Consider the following 18,188-nt stretch of genomic DNA (forward strand, 5'->3'; position numbering starts at 1 on the left):
TTGGCTGCCGGCTTCTTCTTGGTTACTTTCTTCTTCTTGCTTGCAGCTTTTTTAGATGCTGCCTTCTTAGGAGCGCACTTTTTAGCAGGTCGCTTTTTGGCTGCTGGTTTTTTTGCAGCCTTCTTGGGAGCACACTTCTTTTTTGGTTTTTTAGCTGGGGCCTTCTTTGCTGCTGGCTTTTTAGCTACTTTCTTTGTCCTCTTCTTGGGCCCAGCAGCTGGCATTGGAGCAAGCTTGAACGAGCCAGAAGCGCCTTTTCCAGTAGTCTGGAGAAAAGCACCTTTGGTCACGCCGCTGGTAAGTGCTCTCTTCAAGTGAGAATTGGAAGCTGTGAGGTCAAGCTTGTAGGTGTCCGCGATATACTTTTGTATCTTCTGGCGGGATGTACCTTTTCGTTCCTTCATTGCTCCAAGGGCAGAGCTAATCATTTCCCTGTAAGTAGGGTGCTCTGCCTTCTTGGCGCTTGGTCTCTTGGAAGACCTGGCTGCGGCTGGCGCTGGTACTGCTGCTACTGCTGTGGTAGACATGATGAATGAATTTTAAAGCGACCAAAACGATACTTGCAAGAGTAACTGACTGTGACGAATTGACTGTTGAGCAGTTATGCTTTGCAAGGTACCTTTTACTTCTTAATATAAGCATTAGCATGTTTGTTTAATACATATATGCTTATAAAAACTTAGTTGTCTTATTACGAATGTTGAAAAAGTTCCAGTAAGAAAGAAACCACATCTAACTTGTTCTAAAAGTAATTTTTTTAAAAGCATTAGTTTGAAAAGTCCAGAAATAACAGCCTGTATCTTACAGCACACCTCTAAATACATTAAGAAAAACATAAATGAAACAAAACATGTTAACACACTTCCGACTGAGTTTTCCTTTGCCGCTCACCTAAAGTAATAAAGTTTTAACAAAGCACAAGGTTTTTTTTACCTCAAACTTAAACAAAATTTCATTATTTCGATTTCATGGAGTTTTGTTAATCGTAATTTCTATCAAGTATGTTCAAGTTAATTACAGTTTAAACTAATGTGTAAAAAGTAATTCCAAAGGAATAAAAGATTTCATTTTGTTTAGCTTTACTAGTTATGATTACTCATAATCAATATACTCATAAGCAATGTACTCAAAACTATTATTAAACAGACAACTAGATAACTTTGTTCTTGCACATACTAGTAACTTACCTTACAACAATGTTTTCCAAACAACCTTTCAAAAACGTGCTGTACAGTAACTATGATGATACTTGTTTAAAGTTGTAAACTACATTTAAACAAAAATTTTATTTTTCAGTGTATATGAAAAACTAGTTTAACAGGTAAGTAGTTTAACATTCAATTAGTGTTTCAAACAACTGATTCAAGCTGTTATACAGTTTAAAAAATAACTGATGCAATTTTGCTCGTTAAACTTAAACCTTGATCAAACTAAGAACTTTAACTTTGCAGATTTCAACCGAATAAAGTGTGCTGATAAAAGTGAACAAATGGATTTGGTTGTAAATTTTTCAAACAAAATAAAGTTAATTAAATTCAAAGAAGTAAATAAGTCGAAAAAGCTTATGAACACTAGCACTAAATTTGAACTTAAACAAAAGCTGATATCTTTTGAATGAAAAATTTTACGTAAAAAAAGAGGTTGGTTTATTTTTTAAGCAGCATTATATACAAAATAAAATCGAGTAAGAAAATCGAAATGAAAAAGTTTTGAAATAAGATTGACAAACTTAGTGTTTGTATAAAGCTTTGTTTACAATCAGCACTCATAACCTTTCAATCTATCTTTGAAACTTTTTAACTGGAAAATAATGCAACTAAGTTTTTTTTTTAAACTTTGTTTTGTCACTTCTCATAAAGTTTTAAAGTCAGTCGAAACAACATAGAACAACTTGTTACTTTCTTGACACATATTTTGAAACAACAACAGTACTGTTTTTTAAAGTTTACGATTCAAGTGTTTACCAAGTTAAACATGTGTTTTAACTGCTTTACTGCTAATAGTAATTTCCTAGTTTACTCAACCTAGATTAATCATAATGTTCTGTACCATTGATTTCATTGACTAAATGTTTTGCTTTTCAAAATTCGTAACTAGTTATCTCTAACTTACTGTCAATGTAGTTATTTAGGATAAGTTACATTTTATTCTCGGATGTCGTTAAGAACATAGCTGTTGTAGCAATAACATATAAACTTGAAACAAAGTAACTGTTATCTTATTCAATTATAGACCATATAAAACAAAGTATTTGCTTGATTCAAAGTTTTACATTGTTGTTTGCCTATTATGGAACTTGTACTATCACATAATAAGCTGTGAAAAAATGAAGGTTAAAAAAGTTTTGGTTTTGCTTTGTCCAATTTTTTCTTCTTCTTTAGATTTATAAAACTACACAGCTTAAAGCAACAAGTTACAGTGATTTTAGTTTACTTATGTATAGCGTACATAACAGTAACAAGCAAATAAGTTTTTTACTTCTTTTCTTTGTATCATGTTTCAGCTAATCAAATGGTTTATTTCATATGCTTGACAAGATCAGAAAGCTTAAATCAACTAAGTAGATGTAAGCTTTGTAAAATAAAAGATTTATTTATACAACTTCATCATTTTATTAAGATATTTTGTTGTGTAAATTGTGTACTTGTTAATAGTGTTCTCTTTCTTTTGAACAATCGATGTTGTTTACATTTAAGTGTTACATCAGTTTTGAAATTGTTTCAGTTGTAATTTAATTGTAATTGAACAGTATTTTTTAAGGACACTAAACATTGTCTGTTATTAACAGTTTAAAACGTTTTCAGTTAATAAGTCAAAGTTTTATTTTTATTTATGTTAAAGCGTACTATTTTCATTGAAAAATATAACTAGTTTTTACAGTGACGTAGGCACAGCTTTTTTAAATAAACTAAAAAACAAATGAAATATTGAATTAAAAAAGTTTCCACAAAGTAAGCATGAATGAGAATAAGTTTTGTTTTGAAAAGAAAGTTAAAAGGAAAAAGTCTACGAAAAAGACACTCAAGTTAGTTAAAGCTTTTCACTAAGCACTCATTAATAGTAAGCAATAAAGTAAGGATTAGAGCAGTTATCTAGCTAGAGTTCCCTTCTTAACAGTTGCATAAAAAAAAGTAAAGTAGAGAAATTGTAGCAAGCTAGGTATTTAATTAATAATGAGTTTATAGTTTGGAGGGAAATAGTTTTTTGATTCTTTTTCACCACAAAGTTGATTAAGTGTGTGTATTTGTGTTGTTGAGTTTAGTAGTCATTAGTAGCTTGTGTAATTAATTGGTGATCCACCTAATCTTTAGATTCAAAAAGTACATAGCTTAAAACAAACAAGTACAGTCGTTTTAAGTTGTCTCAAACATAGTTTAAAAAAGAGTTACAAAAAATGGTAACAAGCTGTTCTTTTTTGCCTTTGAATCATTTCGTAATTTGTCATAGCCACAGAAAAAAATGAGTCCAACAAAACAAGTATGAGCTTTGTAAAGAGAAAGATTATTTCAATTGTATGTTTGTTTTAAACAACCACTGTTGTTTACATTAATTTGATTGTTCAACTTTTAAACAAATCTTTATTGTTTCATTTGCATTCTGATAAATAAGACTAATACACTTTTGACAATCAAACCTCCGTTAAATAACTACCATTGAGTATTTTTAATATCAATGCAAAGTAAAGTTTAATATAAGTCTCATTTAATATAATGTCTTATTTAAGCATAAATTTTTATGTAGTGACAGATCATTGTTTTTTTAATTAAACTAACAACAAATATCTATTGAGTGTTTTTAAAACAAGTCTACAAAATAAAACGAATAAGAATGAGTTTTGTTTAAACAATAAGTTAATTGTATTAATAAGTAATGTAAGTAATAATAATAAGTAATGTATTCGTAACTTTTTTAAACGTGTTACATGTCTTCAATTGCAATTAAATTGATAAGAAGAACATGTTCAAAAAGTTAAAGCTCGGTTGTGTTACTAATAATCAACAACAACAACTTAAAATAAAGTCAAAACTAAGACTTTGCTTGTTATAAGTGATATGAATTTTTGTTTAATAAGATGATACTTTTTTGTAAGCACTTATTTATTGAACTTTTTAACAGAACTTCAACAAATGAATAAAAGAAAGTCTTTTGTATAAAACGTATTCAGATGAAAAATCTTACGGACAACATAATCAAGTTAGCTAAACCTCTTTTACAAAGCATTTGATTACAAGCACTACTACTGTTTTTATCATATTAGACTAATGCAATGCTTTTTATACAACATAACGAGTTACAAATTTATAAAGCATTTAAAACAATAAAAATAGTGGGTTTATTTAAGTATTTGAATTTTTAATTTACACAAATAAGAACTTATTTGTACTAAGCTTATATTCTTGTACTTTAAGTGAGCATGAACAGCTGGTTCTATTCTAATGGTGGTCCTAAAAAGGACCGGTTGTTGAGCGTTTATTTTGAGCTGGTGTATTTGGTAACAGCTTTAGTTCCTTCTGAAACTGCGTGCTTTGACAACTCGCCGGGGAGTAAGAGCCTGACAGCAGTTTGAATTTCGCGGCTGCTAACAGTTGACCTCTTGTTGTAATGAGCCAAACGTGAAGCCTCTGCTGCAATGCGCTCGAAGATGTCGTTGACAAACGAGTTCATGATTCCCATTGCCTTGCTGGAAATTCCGGTGTCGGGGTGCACTTGCTTCAAAACTTTGTACACATAGATGCCAAAGCTTTCTTTGTTCCTCCTCCTTCGCTTCTTCTTGCCGTCGACCGGAGCGGTCTTGGCTACTGACTTCTTCGCGCCTTTGGTTGCTGTCATGATGATGTGTGGACTTCTGTCTCGGCGCCGGTTTATATGCTGTAAAATTATGCAAATTAGCATAGTTCCGTACGCGAACAATAGCTACTTTCTCTCACTTCACAATTCTCTCGTTTGTTGTAAATATTTTTGGTGGTCCTGAAAAGGACCTGGTTTTTCTTTCAACTTAGGCTGACTTTTTTGAAGCGGTCTTCTTAGGCAATAGTACTGCCTGGATGTTTGGAAGAACACCACCTTGAGCAATTGTGACGCCGCCGAGAAGTTTGTTCAACTCTTCGTCGTTGCGAATAGCTAGTTGCAAATGGCGAGGAATGATCCTGCTTTTCTTGTTGTCACGAGCAGCGTTACCGGCAAGCTCGAGCACTTCTGCGCTCAAGTACTCGAGAACGGCAGCCAGATAAACTGGAGCACCAGCTCCGACTCTTTGGCTGTAGTTGCCGGTGCGCAACAGGCGGTGCACGCGACCGACTGGAAACTGCAGTCCTGCACGGGAAGACCTGCTCTTCGGCTTAGATTTGAGTTTTGATCCTTTACCACGTCCTGACATTTTGTTGTTCGAATGATTGTGATGATAGCTTGCACAGCTCAACATAAAACTCATACCTAACCGCGTCGAACAAAAAACTAATTTGCATATGTCATAGCTAATGCTTAATCTTGTCAGAAATGTTGTAAAACTCTTATATTGAATTAGGTGGTCCTAAAAAGTACCGGGTTTGCTAAAAGCGATTAGCCACCGAAGCCGTACAAGGTTCTTCCTTGACGCTTGAGTGCGTACACGACGTCGAGTGCTGTGACGGTCTTGCGCTTGGCGTGCTCTGTGTATGTTACTGCATCGCGAATAACATTTTCCAAGAAAACTTTCATGACGCCTCTCGTTTCTTCGTAAATCAGTCCCGAGATTCGCTTAACTCCGCCTCGGCGAGCAAAACGGCGGATTGCCGGCTTCGTGATGCCTTGGATGTTATCGCGAAGCACTTTGCGATGGCGCTTAGCACCTCCCTTTCCCAAGCCTTTACCTCCTTTGCCGCGTCCAGACATGTTGTTGAATATACTTATTTCGTCAGTGCGTCGAGTTTATATACAAGCTGTTACGGATGCGTACGGTTACTACTAACTAATTTGCATACTCAAAAAGTCTCTTAACTTACATTTAAGTTTTTCTCACTGTCAAAGTTTTAAGGTGGCCCTGAAAAGGACCGGTTTTAGCTAACGCTTAAGCTCTTTCGCCACGCATTCTACTGGCGAGCTGGATGTCTTTGGGCATGATTGTCACACGCTTGGCGTGGATCGCGCAAAGGTTAGTATCTTCGAACAAACCAACGAGGTACGCCTCGCTTGCTTCTTGCAAAGCCATAACGGCACTGCTTTGGAACCTCAAGTCAGTTTTGAAGTCTTGAGCTATTTCACGTACCAGACGCTGGAAAGGCAACTTGCGCAAAAGAAGCTCAGTTGACTTCTGGTAGCGTCTGATTTCTCTCAGAGCAACTGTGCCGGGCCTGTAGCGATGAGGCTTCTTCACACCTCCGGTAGCGGGTGCGCTCTTGCGAGCGGCCTTGGTGGCGAGCTGTTTCCTTGGAGCCTTGCCTCCGGTTGACTTACGAGCGGTTTGCTTGGTACGAGCCATTTTGATGATAAAACTGTTTGTTGGAAGACAGTTTATATACTGTTCGCATAGACACGGACGCGAGCGATTCCGCTGTGTAGTCTAATTTGCATATTTTCAACTTAGCATCGTTTTATGCATTTTGAGTTACGTTATATTTTGTTAGAGTGGTCCTGAAAAGGACCTTGGGTAAAAGAACAACTTATTTTTTGCAGCTCTTCTTCTTGGATGCTTTTTTGGCTGCCGGCTTCTTCTTGGTTACTTTCTTCTTCTTGCTTGCAGCTTTTTTAGATGCTGCCTTCTTAGGAGCGCACTTTTTAGCAGGTCGCTTTTTGGCTGCTGGTTTTTTTGCAGCCTTCTTAGGAGCACACTTCTTTTTTGGTTTTTTAGCTGCTGACTTTTTAGCTACTTTCTTTGTCCTCTTCTTGGGTCCAGCAGCTGGCATTGGAGCAAGCTTAAACGAGCCAGAAGCGCCTTTTCCAGTAGTCTGGAGAAAAGCACCTTTGGTCACGCCGCTGGTAAGTGCTCTCTTCAAGTGAGAATTGGAAGCTGTGAGGTCAAGCTTGTAGGTGTCCGCGATAAACTTTTGTATCTTCTGGCGGGATGTACCTTTTCGTTCCTTCATTGCTCCAAGGGCAGAGCTAATCATTTCCCTGTAAGTAGGGTGCTCTGCCTTCTTGGCGCTTGGTCTCTTGGAAGACCTGGCTGCGGCTGGCGCTGGTACTGCTGCTACTGCTGTGGTAGACATGATGAATGAATATTAAAGCGACCAAAACGATACTTGCAAGAGTTACTGACTGTGACGAATTGACTGTTGAGCAGTTATGCTTTGCAAGGTACCTTTTACTTCTTAATATAAGCATTAGCATGTTTGTTTAATACATATATGCTTATAAAAACTTAGTTGTCTTATTACGAATGTTGAAAAAGTTCCAGTAAGAAAGAAACCATTTCTAACTTGTTCTAAAAGTAATTTTTTTAAAAGCATTAGTTTGAAAAGTCCAGAAATAACAGCCTGTATCTTACAGCACACCTCTAAATACATTAAGAAAAACATAAATGAAACAAAACATGTTAACACACTTCCGACTGAGTTTTCCTTTGCCGCTCACCTAAAGTAATAAAGTTTTAACAAAGCACAAGGTTTTTTTTTACCTCAAACTTAAACAAAATTTCATTATATCGATTTCATGGAGTTTTGTTAATCGTAAGTTCTATCAAGTATGTTCAAGTATGTTCAAGTTAATTACAGTTTAAACTAATGTGTAAAAAGTAATTCCAAAAGAATAAAAGAGTTCATTTTGTTTAGCTTTACTAGTCATGATTACTCATAATCAATATACTCATAAGCAATGTACTCAAAACTTTTATTAAACAGACAACTAGATAACTTTGTTCTTGCACATACTAGTAACTTACCTTACAACAATGTTTTCCAAACAACCTTTCAAAAACGTGCTGTACAGTAACTATGATGATACTTGTTTAAAGTTGTAAACTACATTTAAACACAAATTTTATTTTTCAGTGTATATGAAAAACTAGTTTAACAGGTAAGTAGTTTAACATTCAATTAGTGTTTTAAACAACTGATTCAAGCTGTTATACAGTTTAAAAAATAACTGATGCAATTTTGCTCGTTAAACTTAAACCTTGATCAAACTAAGAACTTTAACTTTGCAGATTTCAACCGAATAAAGTGTGCTGATAAAAGTGAACAAATGGATTTGGTTGTAAATTTTTCAAACAAAATAAAGTTAATTAAATTCAAAGAAGTAAATAAGTCGAAAAAGCTTATGAACACTAGCACTAAATTTGAACTTAAACAAAAGCTGATATCTTTTGGATGAAAAATTGTACGTAAAAAAAGAGGTTGGTTTATTTTTTAAGCAGCATTATATACAAAATAAAATCGACTAAGAAAATCGAAATGAAAAAGTTTTGAAATAAGATTGACAAACTTAGTGTTTGAATAAAGCTTTGTTTACAATCAGCACTCATAACCTTTCAATCTATCTTTGAAACTTTTAAACTGGAAAATAATGCAACTAAGTTTTTTTTTCAAACTTTGTTTTGTCACTTCTCATAAAGTTTTAAAGTCAGTCGAAACAACATAGAACAACTTACTACTTTCTTGACACATATTTTGAAACAACAACAGTACTGTTTTTTAAAGTTTACGATTGAAGTGTTTACCAAGTTAAACATGTGTTTTAACTGCTTTACTGCTAATAGTGATTTCCTAGTTTACTCAACCTAGATTAATCATAATGTTCTGTACCATTGATTTCATTGACTTTTCATTGTTTTGCTTTTCAAAATTCGTAACTAGTTATCTCTAACTTACTGTTAATGTAGTTAAAAACACAGCTTAGGATAAGTTGCATTTTATTCTCGGATGTCGTTAAGAACATAGCTGTTGTAGCAATAACATATAAACTTGAAACAAAGTAACTGTTATCTTATTCAGTTATAGACCATATAAAACAAAGTATTTGCTTGATTCAAAGTTTTACATTGTTGTTTGCCTATTATGGAACTTGTACTATCACATAATCAGCTGCAAAAAAATGAAGGCTAAAAAAGTTTTGGTTTTGCTTTGTCCAATTTTTCTTCTTCTTTAGATTTATAAAAACTACACAGCTTAAAGCAACAAGTTACAGTAATTTTAGTTTTCTTATTTATAGCGTACATAAGGGTAACAAACAAGTGGTAACAATTTTTTTACTTCTTTTCTTTGTACCATGTTTCAGCTAATCAATTGGTTTATTTCATATGCTTGACAAGATTAGAAAGCTTAAATCAAGTAAGTAGATGTAAGCTTTGTAAAATAAAAGATTTATTTATACAAGTTCATCATTTTATTAAGGTATTTTGTTTTGTAAATTGTGTACTTGTTAATAGTGTTCTCTTTCTTTTGAACAAACGATGTTGTTTACATTTATGTGTTACACCAGTTTTGAATTGTTAAGCATGTTTCAGTTGTAGTTTAATTGTAATTGAACAGTATTTTTTAAGGACACTAAACATTGTTTGTTATTAACAGTTTAAAACGTTTTCAGTTAATAAGTCAAAGTTTTATTTTTATTTCTGTTTAAGCGTACTATTTTCATTGAAAAATACAAATAGTTTTTACAGTGACGTAGGCACAGTTTTTTTTAATAAACTAAAAAACAAATGAAATATTGAATTAAAAAATGTCCACAAAGTAAGCATGAATAAGAATAAGTTTTATTTGGAAAAGAAAGTTAAAAGGCCTCGAAAAAGACACTCAAGTTAGTTAAAGCTTTTCACTAAGCATTCGATAATAGTAAGCAATAAAGTAAGGATTAGAGTAGTTATCTAGCTAGAGTTCCCTTCTTAACAGTTGCATAAAAAAAGTATAGTAGAGAAATTGTAGCAAGCTAGGTATTTAATAAATAATGGGTTTATAGTTTGGAGGGAAATAGTTTTTTGATTCTTTTTCACCACAAAGTTTATTAAGTGTGTGTATTTGTGTTGTTGAGTTTAGTAGTCATTAGTAGCTTGTGTATTAAATTGGTGATCCACCTAATCTTTAGATTCAAAAAGTACATAGCTTAAAACAAACAAGTATCGTCGTTTTGAGTTGTCTCATACATAGTTTAAAAAAGAGTTACAAAAAATGGTAACAAGCTGTTCCATTTTTATCTTGGAATCATGTCGTTATTTGTCATAGCCACAGAAAAAATGAGTTCAACAAAACAAGTATGAGCTTTGTAAGCAGAAAGATTATTTCAATTGTATGTTTGTTTTAAACAATCACTGTTGTTTACATTACTGTTCAACTTTTAAACAGTTTTTTATTGTTTCATTTGCATTCTGATAAATAAAACTAATACTTATTTGACAATCAGACCTTAAATAAATATCATTGAGCATTTTTAGTATCAACGCAAAGTAAATTTTTCTTCTCATTTAATACAATGTCTTATTTAAACATAGATTTTTATTTAGTGACAGATTTAAACTAACAACAAATATCTATTGAGTTTTTGAAAAACAAGTTTACAAAGTAAAATGAACTAGAATAAGTTTTGTTTAAACAATAAGTTAAACAAGAAAATTCCCATTAAAAAACATTTTTACCTAACATTTAAATACTAGTGAAGCAGAAAAACTTATTCTACATTATCAAAAGTAGTTTAAAATGTCAAGTAGAACTACAAAAACTAAAGTAAGTGTAACTAACTAGTAGAAATAAAAACAGAGAAATTCAGTTTTAGAAAGTTTATTTAGAAGTTATTGAAATACACTAACTGTTACTTTTTACAAACACGCACAGTGTAGATATAAATTTGTACATTTTTTTGTCGCTTAGTTTAAGCTTGTTTGACACTGTTTACTCGACATTAGTAGCTGCTTAAATCAACTGGTGGTCCTGATTACTTTAGATATGTAGAAACATAACTTTCAACAAACTACTAGAGTTGTTAAAGGTCAGTAAGTTGTCTCATATCTAGTTAAAACAAGTACATTTTACTTTGAAAACTAGAATAATAAATTACTTAAAAAAGTACAAGCAGTCACTTTTTTGTGTTTTACCAAGTTTCAACCAATGAGCTGGTTTGTTTTGTGTGTTTATGTTTTGAATTGAAAATGTTTCTTGAATATGCTAAACAGAAGTGAGCTTTGAAAGAAGGAATATGTTATTTTACTTGAAAAACACATCTGTAATTTTTTGTTTTGAACAACCATTTTTGTATTCATTTATGTATTCGTAACTTTTTAAAACGTGTTACATGACTTCAATTGCAATTAAATTGATAAGAAGAACTCGTTTAAAAAGTTAAAGCTCGGTTGTGTTACTAATAATCAACAACAACTTAAAATAAAGTTACAACTAAGTTTTTGCATGTTATAAGTGATATACATTTTCGTTTAAAGATGATACTTTTTTGTAAGCACTTATTTATTGAATGTTTCAACAGAACTTCAGCAAATGAATAAAAACAAGTGTTTTGTACAAAAAGTATTCAGATGAAAGATCTTACGGACAACAAAATCAAGTTAGTTAAACATCTTTTACAAACCATTTGATTACAACACTACTACTGTTTTTAGACTAATGCAATGCTTTTTCTACAACATAACGAGTTACAAATTTATAAAGCATTTAAAACAATAAAAATAGTGTGTTTATTTAAGTATATGAGTTTTTAATTTACACAAATAAGAATTTATTTGTACTAAGCTTATATTCTTGTACTTTAAGTAAACATGAACAGCTGGTTCTATTCAAATGGTGGTCCTAAAAAGGACCGGTTGTTTAGCGTTTATTTTGAGCTGGTGTATTTGGTAACAGCTTTAGTTCCTTCTGAAACTGCGTGCTTTGACAACTCGCCGGGGAGCAAGAGCCTGACAGCAGTTTGAATTTCGCGGCTGCTAACAGTTGACCTCTTGTTGTAATGAGCCAAACGTGAAGCCTCTGCTGCAATGCGCTCGAAGATGTCGTTGACAAATGAGTTCATGATTCCCATTGCCTTGCTGGAAATTCCGGTGTCGGGGTGCACTTGCTTCAAAACTTTGTACACGTAGATGCCAAAGCTTTCTTTGTTCCTCCTCCTTCGCTTCTTCTTGCCGTCGACCGGAGCGGTCTTGGCTACTGACTTCTTCGCGCCTTTGGTTGCTGTCATGATGATGTGTGGACTTCTGTCTCGGCGCCGGTTTATATGCTGTAAAATTATGCAAATTAGCATAGTTCCGTACGCGAACGATAGCTGGTTTCTCTCACTTCACAATTCTCTAGTTTGTTGTAAATATTTTTGGTGGTCCTGAAAAGGACCTGGTTTTTTTTAACTTAGGCTGACTTTTTTGAAGCGGTCTTCTTAGGCAATAGTACTGCCTGGATGTTTGGAAGAACACCACCTTGAGCAATTGTGACGCCTCCGAGAAGTTTGTTCAACTCTTCGTCGTTGCGAATAGCTAGTTGCAAATGGCGAGGAATGATCCTGCTTTTCTTGTTGTCACGAGCAGCGTTACCGGCAAGCTCGAGCACTTCTGCGCTCAAGTACTCGAGAACGGCAGCCAGATAAACTGGAGCACCAGCTCCGACTCTTTGGCTGTAGTTGCCGGTGCGCAACAGGCGGTGCACGCGACCGACTGGAAACTGCAGTCCTGCACGGGAAGACCTGCTCTTCGGCTTAGATTTGAGTTTTGATCCTTTACCACGTCCTGACATTTTGTTGTTCGAATGATTGTGATGATAGCTTGCACAGCTCAATATACAACGCATACCTAACCGCGTCGAACGAAAAACTAATTTGCATATGTCATAGCTAATGCTTAATCTTGTCAAAAGTGTTGTAAAACTTTTATATTGAATTAGGTGGTCCTAAAAAGGACCGGGTTTGCTAAAAGCGATTAGCCACCGAAGCCGTACAAGGTTCTTCCTTGACGCTTGAGTGCGTACACGACGTCGAGTGCTGTGACGGTCTTGCGCTTGGCGTGCTCTGTGTATGTTACTGCATCGCGAATAACATTTTCCAAGAAAACTTTCATGACGCCTCTCGTTTCTTCGTAAATCAGTCCCGAGATTCGCTTAACTCCGCCTCGGCGAGCCAAACGGCGGATTGCCGGCTTCGTGATGCCTTGGATGTTATCGCGAAGCACTTTGCGATGGCGCTTAGCACCTCCCTTTCCCAAGCCTTTACCTCCTTTGCCGCGTCCAGACATGTTGTTGAATATACTTATTTCGTCAGTGCGTCGAGTTTATATACAAGCTGTTACGGACGCGTACGGTTACTACTAACTAATTTGCATACTCAAAAAAGTCTTACATTTTTTCGTTTGGTTAAGTTTTTCTCACTGTCAAAGTTTTAAGGTGGCCCTGAAAAGGACCGGTTTTAGCTAACGCTTAAGCTCTTTCGCCACGCATTCTCCTGGCGAGCTGGATGTCTTTGGGCATGATTGTCACACGCTTGGCGTGGATCGCGCAAAGGTTAGTATCTTCGAACAAACCAACGAGGTACGCCTCGCTTGCTTCTTGCAAAGCCATAACGGCACTGCTTTGGAACCTCAAGTCAGTTTTGAAGTCTTGAGCTATTTCGCGTACCAGACGCTGGAAAGGCAACTTGCGCAAAAGAAGCTCAGTTGACTTCTGGTAGCGTCTGATTTCTCTCAGAGCAACTGTGCCGGGCCTGTAGCGATGAGGCTTCTTCACACCTCCGGTAGCGGGTGCGCTCTTGCGAGCGGCCTTGGTGGCGAGCTGTTTCCTTGGAGCCTTGCCTCCGGTTGACTTACGAGCGGTTTGCTTGGTACGAGCCATTTTGATGATAAAACTGTTTGTTGCAAGACAGTTTATATACTGTTCGCATAGACACGGACGCGAGCGATTCCGCTGTGTAGTCTAATTTGCATATTTTCAACTTAGCATCGTTTTATGCATTTTGAGCTGCGTTATATTTTGTTTGAGTGGTCCTGAAAAGGACCTTGGGTAAAAGAACAACTTATTTTTTGCAGCTCTTCTTCTTGGATGCTTTTTTGGCTGCCGGCTTCTTCTTGGTTACTTTCTTCTTCTTGCTTGCAGCTTTTTTAGATGCTGCCTTCTTAGGAGCGCACTTTTTAGCAGGTCGCTTTTTGGCTGCTGGTTTTTTTGCAGCCTTCTTGGGAGCACACTTCTTTTTTGGTTTTTTAGCTGGGGCCTTCTTTGCTGCTGGCTTTTTAGCTACTTTCTTTGTCCTCTTCTTGGGCCCAGCAGCTGGCATTGGAGCAAGCTTGAACGAGCCAGAAGCGCCTTTTCCAGTTGTCTGGAGAAAAGCACCTTTGGTCACGCCGCTGGTAAGTGCTCTCTTCAAGTGAGAATTGGAAGCTGTGAGGTCAAGCTTGTAGGTGTCCGCGATAAACTTTTGTATCTTCTGGCGGGATGTACCTTTTCGTTCCTTCATTGCTCCAAGGGCGGAGCTAATCATTTCCCTGTAAGTAGGGTGCTCTGCCTTCTTGGCGCTTGGTCTCTTGGAAGACCTGGCTGCGGCTGGCGCTGGTACTGCTGCTACTGCTGTGGTAGACATCATGAATGAATATTAAAGCGACCAAAACGATACTTGCAAGAGTTACTGACTGTGACGAATTGACTGTTGAGCAGTTATGCTTTGCAAGGTACCTTTTACTTCTTAATATAAGCATTAGCATGTTTGTTTAAGACATATATGCTTATAAAAACTTAGTTGTCTTATTACGAATGTTGAAAAAGTTCCAGTAAGAAAGAAACCATATCTAACTTGTTCTTAAAGTAATTTTTTTAAAAGCATTAGTTTGAAAAGTCCAGAAATAACAGCCTGTACCTTACAGCACACCTCTAAATACATTAAGAAAAACATAAATGAAACAAAACATGTTAACACACTTCCGACTGAGTTTTCCTTTGCCGCTCACCTAAAGTAATAAAATTTTAACAAAGCTCGAGGTTTTTTTTACCTCAAACTTAAACAAAACTTCTTTATTTTGATTTGATGGAGTTTTGTTAATCGTAAGTTCTATCAAGTATGTTCAAGTTAATTACAGTTTAAACTAATGCGTAAAAAGTAATTCCAAAAGAATAAAAGAGTTCATTTTGTTTAGCTTTACTAGTTATGATTACTCATAAGCAATGTACTCAAAACTTTTATTAAACAGACAACTAGATAACTTTGTTCTTGCACATACTAGTAACTTACCTTACAACAAAGTTTTCCAAAAAACCTTTCAAAAACGTGCTGTACAGTAAGTATGATGATACTTGTTTGAAAGTTGTAAACTACATTTAAACACAAATTTTATTTTTCAGTGTATATGAAAAACTAGTTTAACAGGTAAGTAGTTTAACATTCAATTAGTGTTTCAAACAACTGTTCAAGCTGTTATACAGTTTAAAAAATAACTGATGCAATTTTGCTCGTTAAACTTAAACCTTGATCAAACTAAGAACTTTAACTTTGCAGATTTCAACCGAATAAAGTGTGCTGATAAAAGCGAACAAATGGATTTGGTTGTAAATTTTTCAAACAAAATAAAGTTAATTAAATTCAAAGAAGTAAATAAGTCGGAAAAGCTTATGAACACTAGCACTAAATTTGAACTTAAACAAAAGCTGATATCTTTTGGGTGAAAAATTTTACGTAAAAAAAGAGGTTGGTTTATTTTTTAAGCAGCGTTATACACAAAATAAAATCGAGTAAGAAAGTCGAAATGAAAAAGTTTTGAAATAAGATTGACAAACTTAGTGTTTGAATAAAGCTTTGTTTACAATCAGCACTCATAACCTTTCAATCTATCTTTGAAACTTTTTAAGTGGAAAATAATGCAATTAAGTTTTTTTTTCAAACTTTGTTTTGTCACTTCACATAAATTTAAAGTCAGTCGAAACAACATAGAACAACTTACTACTTTCTTGACACATATTTTGAAACAACAACAGTACTGTCTTTTAAAGTTTACGATTGAAGTATTTACCAAGTTAAACATGTGTTTTAACTGCTTTACTGCTAATAGTAATTTCCTAGTTTACTCAACCTAGATTAATCATAATGTTCTGTACTATTGATTTCATTGACTAAATGTTTTGCTTTTCAAAGTTCGTAACTAGTTATCTCTAACTCACTGTTAATGTAGCTCAGAACACAACTTAGGCTAAGTTACATTTTATTCTCGGATGTCGTTAAGAACATAGCTGTTGTAGCAATAACATATAAACTTGAAACAAAGTAACTGTTATCTTATTCAATTATAGACCATATAAAACAAAGTCTTTGCTTGATTCAAAGCTTTACATTGTCGTTTGCCTATTATGGAACTTGTACTATCACATAATAAGCTGTGAAAAAATGAAGGTTAAAAAAGTTTTGGTTTTGCTTTGTTCAATTTTTTCTTCTTCTTTAGATTTATAAAACTACACAGCTTAAAGCATAATTTTAGTTTTCTTATGTATAGCGTACATAAGAGTAACAAACAAGTAAGTTTTTTACTTCTTTTCTTTGTATCATGCTTCAGCTAATCAAATGGTTTATTTCATATGCTTGACAAGATCAGAAAGCTTAAATCAACTAAGTAGATGTAAGCTTTGTAAAATAAAAGATTTATTTATACAAGTTCATCATTTTATTAAGGTATTTTGTTGTGTAAATTGTGTACTTGTTAATAGTGTTCTCTTTCTTTTGAACAATCGATGTTGTTTACATTTATGTGTTACATCAGTTTTGAATTGTAAAGCATGTTTCAGTTGTAGTTTAATTGTAATTGAAAAGTATTTTTAAAGGACATTAAACATTTTAAAACGTTTTCAGTTAATAAGTCAAAGTTTTATTTCTATTTCAGTTTAAGCGTACTATTTTCATTGAAAAATATAACTAGTTTTTACAGTGACGTAGGCACAGCTTTTTTAAATAAACTAAAAAACAAATGAAATATTGAATTAAAAAATTTCCACAAAGTAAGCATGAATGAGAATAAGTTTTGTTTTGAAAAGAAAGTTAAAAGGAAAAAGTCTACGAAAAAGACACTCAAGTTAGTTAAAGCTTTTCACTAAGCACTCATTAATAGTAAGCAATAAAGTAAGGATTAGAGCAGTTATCTAGCTAGAGTTCCCTTCTGAACAGTTGCATAAAAAAGTAAAGTAGAGAAATTGTAACAAGCTAGGTATTTAATAAATAATGGGTTTATAGTTTGGAGGGAAATAGTTTTTTGATTCTTTTTCACCACAAAGTTGATTAAGTGTGTGTATTTGTGTTGTTGAGTTTAGTAGTCATTAGTAGCTTGTGTAATTAATTGGTGATCCACCTAATCTTTAGATTCAAAAAGTACATAGCTTAAAACAAACAAGTATAGTCGTTTAAGTTACAAAAAATGGTAACAAGCTGTTCTTTTTTACCTTTGAACCATTTCGTAATTTGTCATAGCCACAGAAAAAAATGAGTTCAACAAAACAAGTATGATCTTTGTAAAGAGAAAGATTATTTCAATTGTATGTTTGTTTTAAACAATCACTGTTGTTTACATTTATTTGATTGTTCAACTTTTAAACAGATCTTTATTGTTTCATTTGCATTCTGATAAATAAGACTAATACACTTTTGACAATCAAACCTCCGTTAAATAACTACCATTGAGTATTTTTAATATCAATGCAAAGTAAAGTTTAATATAAGTCTCATTTAATATAATGTCTTATTTAAGCATAAATTTTTATGTAGTGACAGATCATTGTTTTTTTAATTAAACTAACAACAAATATCTATTGAGTGTTTTTAAATCAAGTCTACAAAACAAAACGAATAAGAATGAGTTTTGTTTAAACAATAAGTTAATTGTATTAATAAGTAATGTAAGTAATTGTAATAAGTAATGTATTCGTAACTTTTTTAAACGTGTTACATGTCTTCAATTGCAATTAAATTGATAAGAAGAACATGTTCAAAAAGTTAAAGCTCGGTTGTGTTACTAAAAATCAACAACAACTTAAAAATAAAGTCAAAACTAAGACTTTGCTGGTTATAAGTGATATACATTTTTGTTTAAAAAGATGACACTTTTTTGTAAGCACTTATTTATTGAACTTTTTAACAGAACTTCAACAAATGAATAAAAGAAAGTCTTTTGTATAAAACGTATTCAGATGAAAAATCTTACGGACAACATAATCAAGTTAGCTAAACCTCTTTTACAAAGCATTTGATTACAAGCACTACTACTGTTTTTATCATATTAGACTAATGCAATGCTTTTTATACAACATAACGAGTTACAAATTTATAAAGCATTT

General features: G+C 33.7%; 8 protein-coding genes across 8 annotated transcripts; all 8 read right to left on the reverse strand.

Annotated features, from left to right (window-relative positions):
• Nucleotides 1–4,470: 4,470 nt before the first annotated feature.
• Nucleotides 4,471–4,830, reverse strand: LOC145844968 (histone H2B 1/2-like). Its single transcript, XM_082952387.1, has one exon. The coding sequence runs from the start codon at nucleotides 4,828–4,830 to the stop codon at nucleotides 4,471–4,473; it is 360 nt and encodes a 119-aa protein (XP_082808513.1).
• Nucleotides 4,831–4,996: 166 nt separating this feature from the next.
• LOC145844969 (histone H2A) lies at nucleotides 4,997–5,377 on the reverse strand. Its single transcript, XM_082952388.1, has one exon. It carries the CDS (start codon nucleotides 5,375–5,377, stop codon nucleotides 4,997–4,999), a length of 381 nt encoding a protein of 126 aa, XP_082808514.1.
• A 182-nt stretch (nucleotides 5,378–5,559) lies between these two features.
• LOC145844971 (histone H4-like) lies at nucleotides 5,560–5,871 on the reverse strand. The gene has a single exon (XM_082952389.1). It carries the CDS (start codon nucleotides 5,869–5,871, stop codon nucleotides 5,560–5,562), a length of 312 nt encoding a protein of 103 aa, XP_082808515.1.
• Nucleotides 5,872–6,046: 175 nt separating this feature from the next.
• Nucleotides 6,047–6,457, reverse strand: LOC145844344 (histone H3-like). Its single transcript, XM_082951737.1, has one exon. The coding sequence runs from the start codon at nucleotides 6,455–6,457 to the stop codon at nucleotides 6,047–6,049; it is 411 nt and encodes a 136-aa protein (XP_082807863.1).
• Nucleotides 6,458–11,730: 5,273 nt separating this feature from the next.
• On the reverse strand, nucleotides 11,731–12,090 carry LOC145844972 (histone H2B 1/2-like). The gene has a single exon (XM_082952390.1). The coding sequence runs from the start codon at nucleotides 12,088–12,090 to the stop codon at nucleotides 11,731–11,733; it is 360 nt and encodes a 119-aa protein (XP_082808516.1).
• Nucleotides 12,091–12,254: 164 nt separating this feature from the next.
• LOC145844973 (histone H2A) lies at nucleotides 12,255–12,635 on the reverse strand. The gene has a single exon (XM_082952391.1). The coding sequence runs from the start codon at nucleotides 12,633–12,635 to the stop codon at nucleotides 12,255–12,257; it is 381 nt and encodes a 126-aa protein (XP_082808517.1).
• A 182-nt stretch (nucleotides 12,636–12,817) lies between these two features.
• Nucleotides 12,818–13,129, reverse strand: LOC145844536 (histone H4-like). Its single transcript, XM_082951934.1, has one exon. It carries the CDS (start codon nucleotides 13,127–13,129, stop codon nucleotides 12,818–12,820), a length of 312 nt encoding a protein of 103 aa, XP_082808060.1.
• Nucleotides 13,130–13,310: 181 nt separating this feature from the next.
• Nucleotides 13,311–13,721, reverse strand: LOC145844356 (histone H3). The gene has a single exon (XM_082951750.1). The coding sequence runs from the start codon at nucleotides 13,719–13,721 to the stop codon at nucleotides 13,311–13,313; it is 411 nt and encodes a 136-aa protein (XP_082807876.1).
• Between the last annotated feature and the right edge of the window lie 4,467 nt (nucleotides 13,722–18,188).

This window comes from Thalia democratica, chromosome 9 (assembly GCF_965202585.1).
Source record: "Thalia democratica chromosome 9, ktThaDemo2.hap1.1, whole genome shotgun sequence".
Classification (NCBI taxonomy): Eukaryota; Metazoa; Chordata; class Thaliacea; order Salpida; family Salpidae; genus Thalia; species Thalia democratica.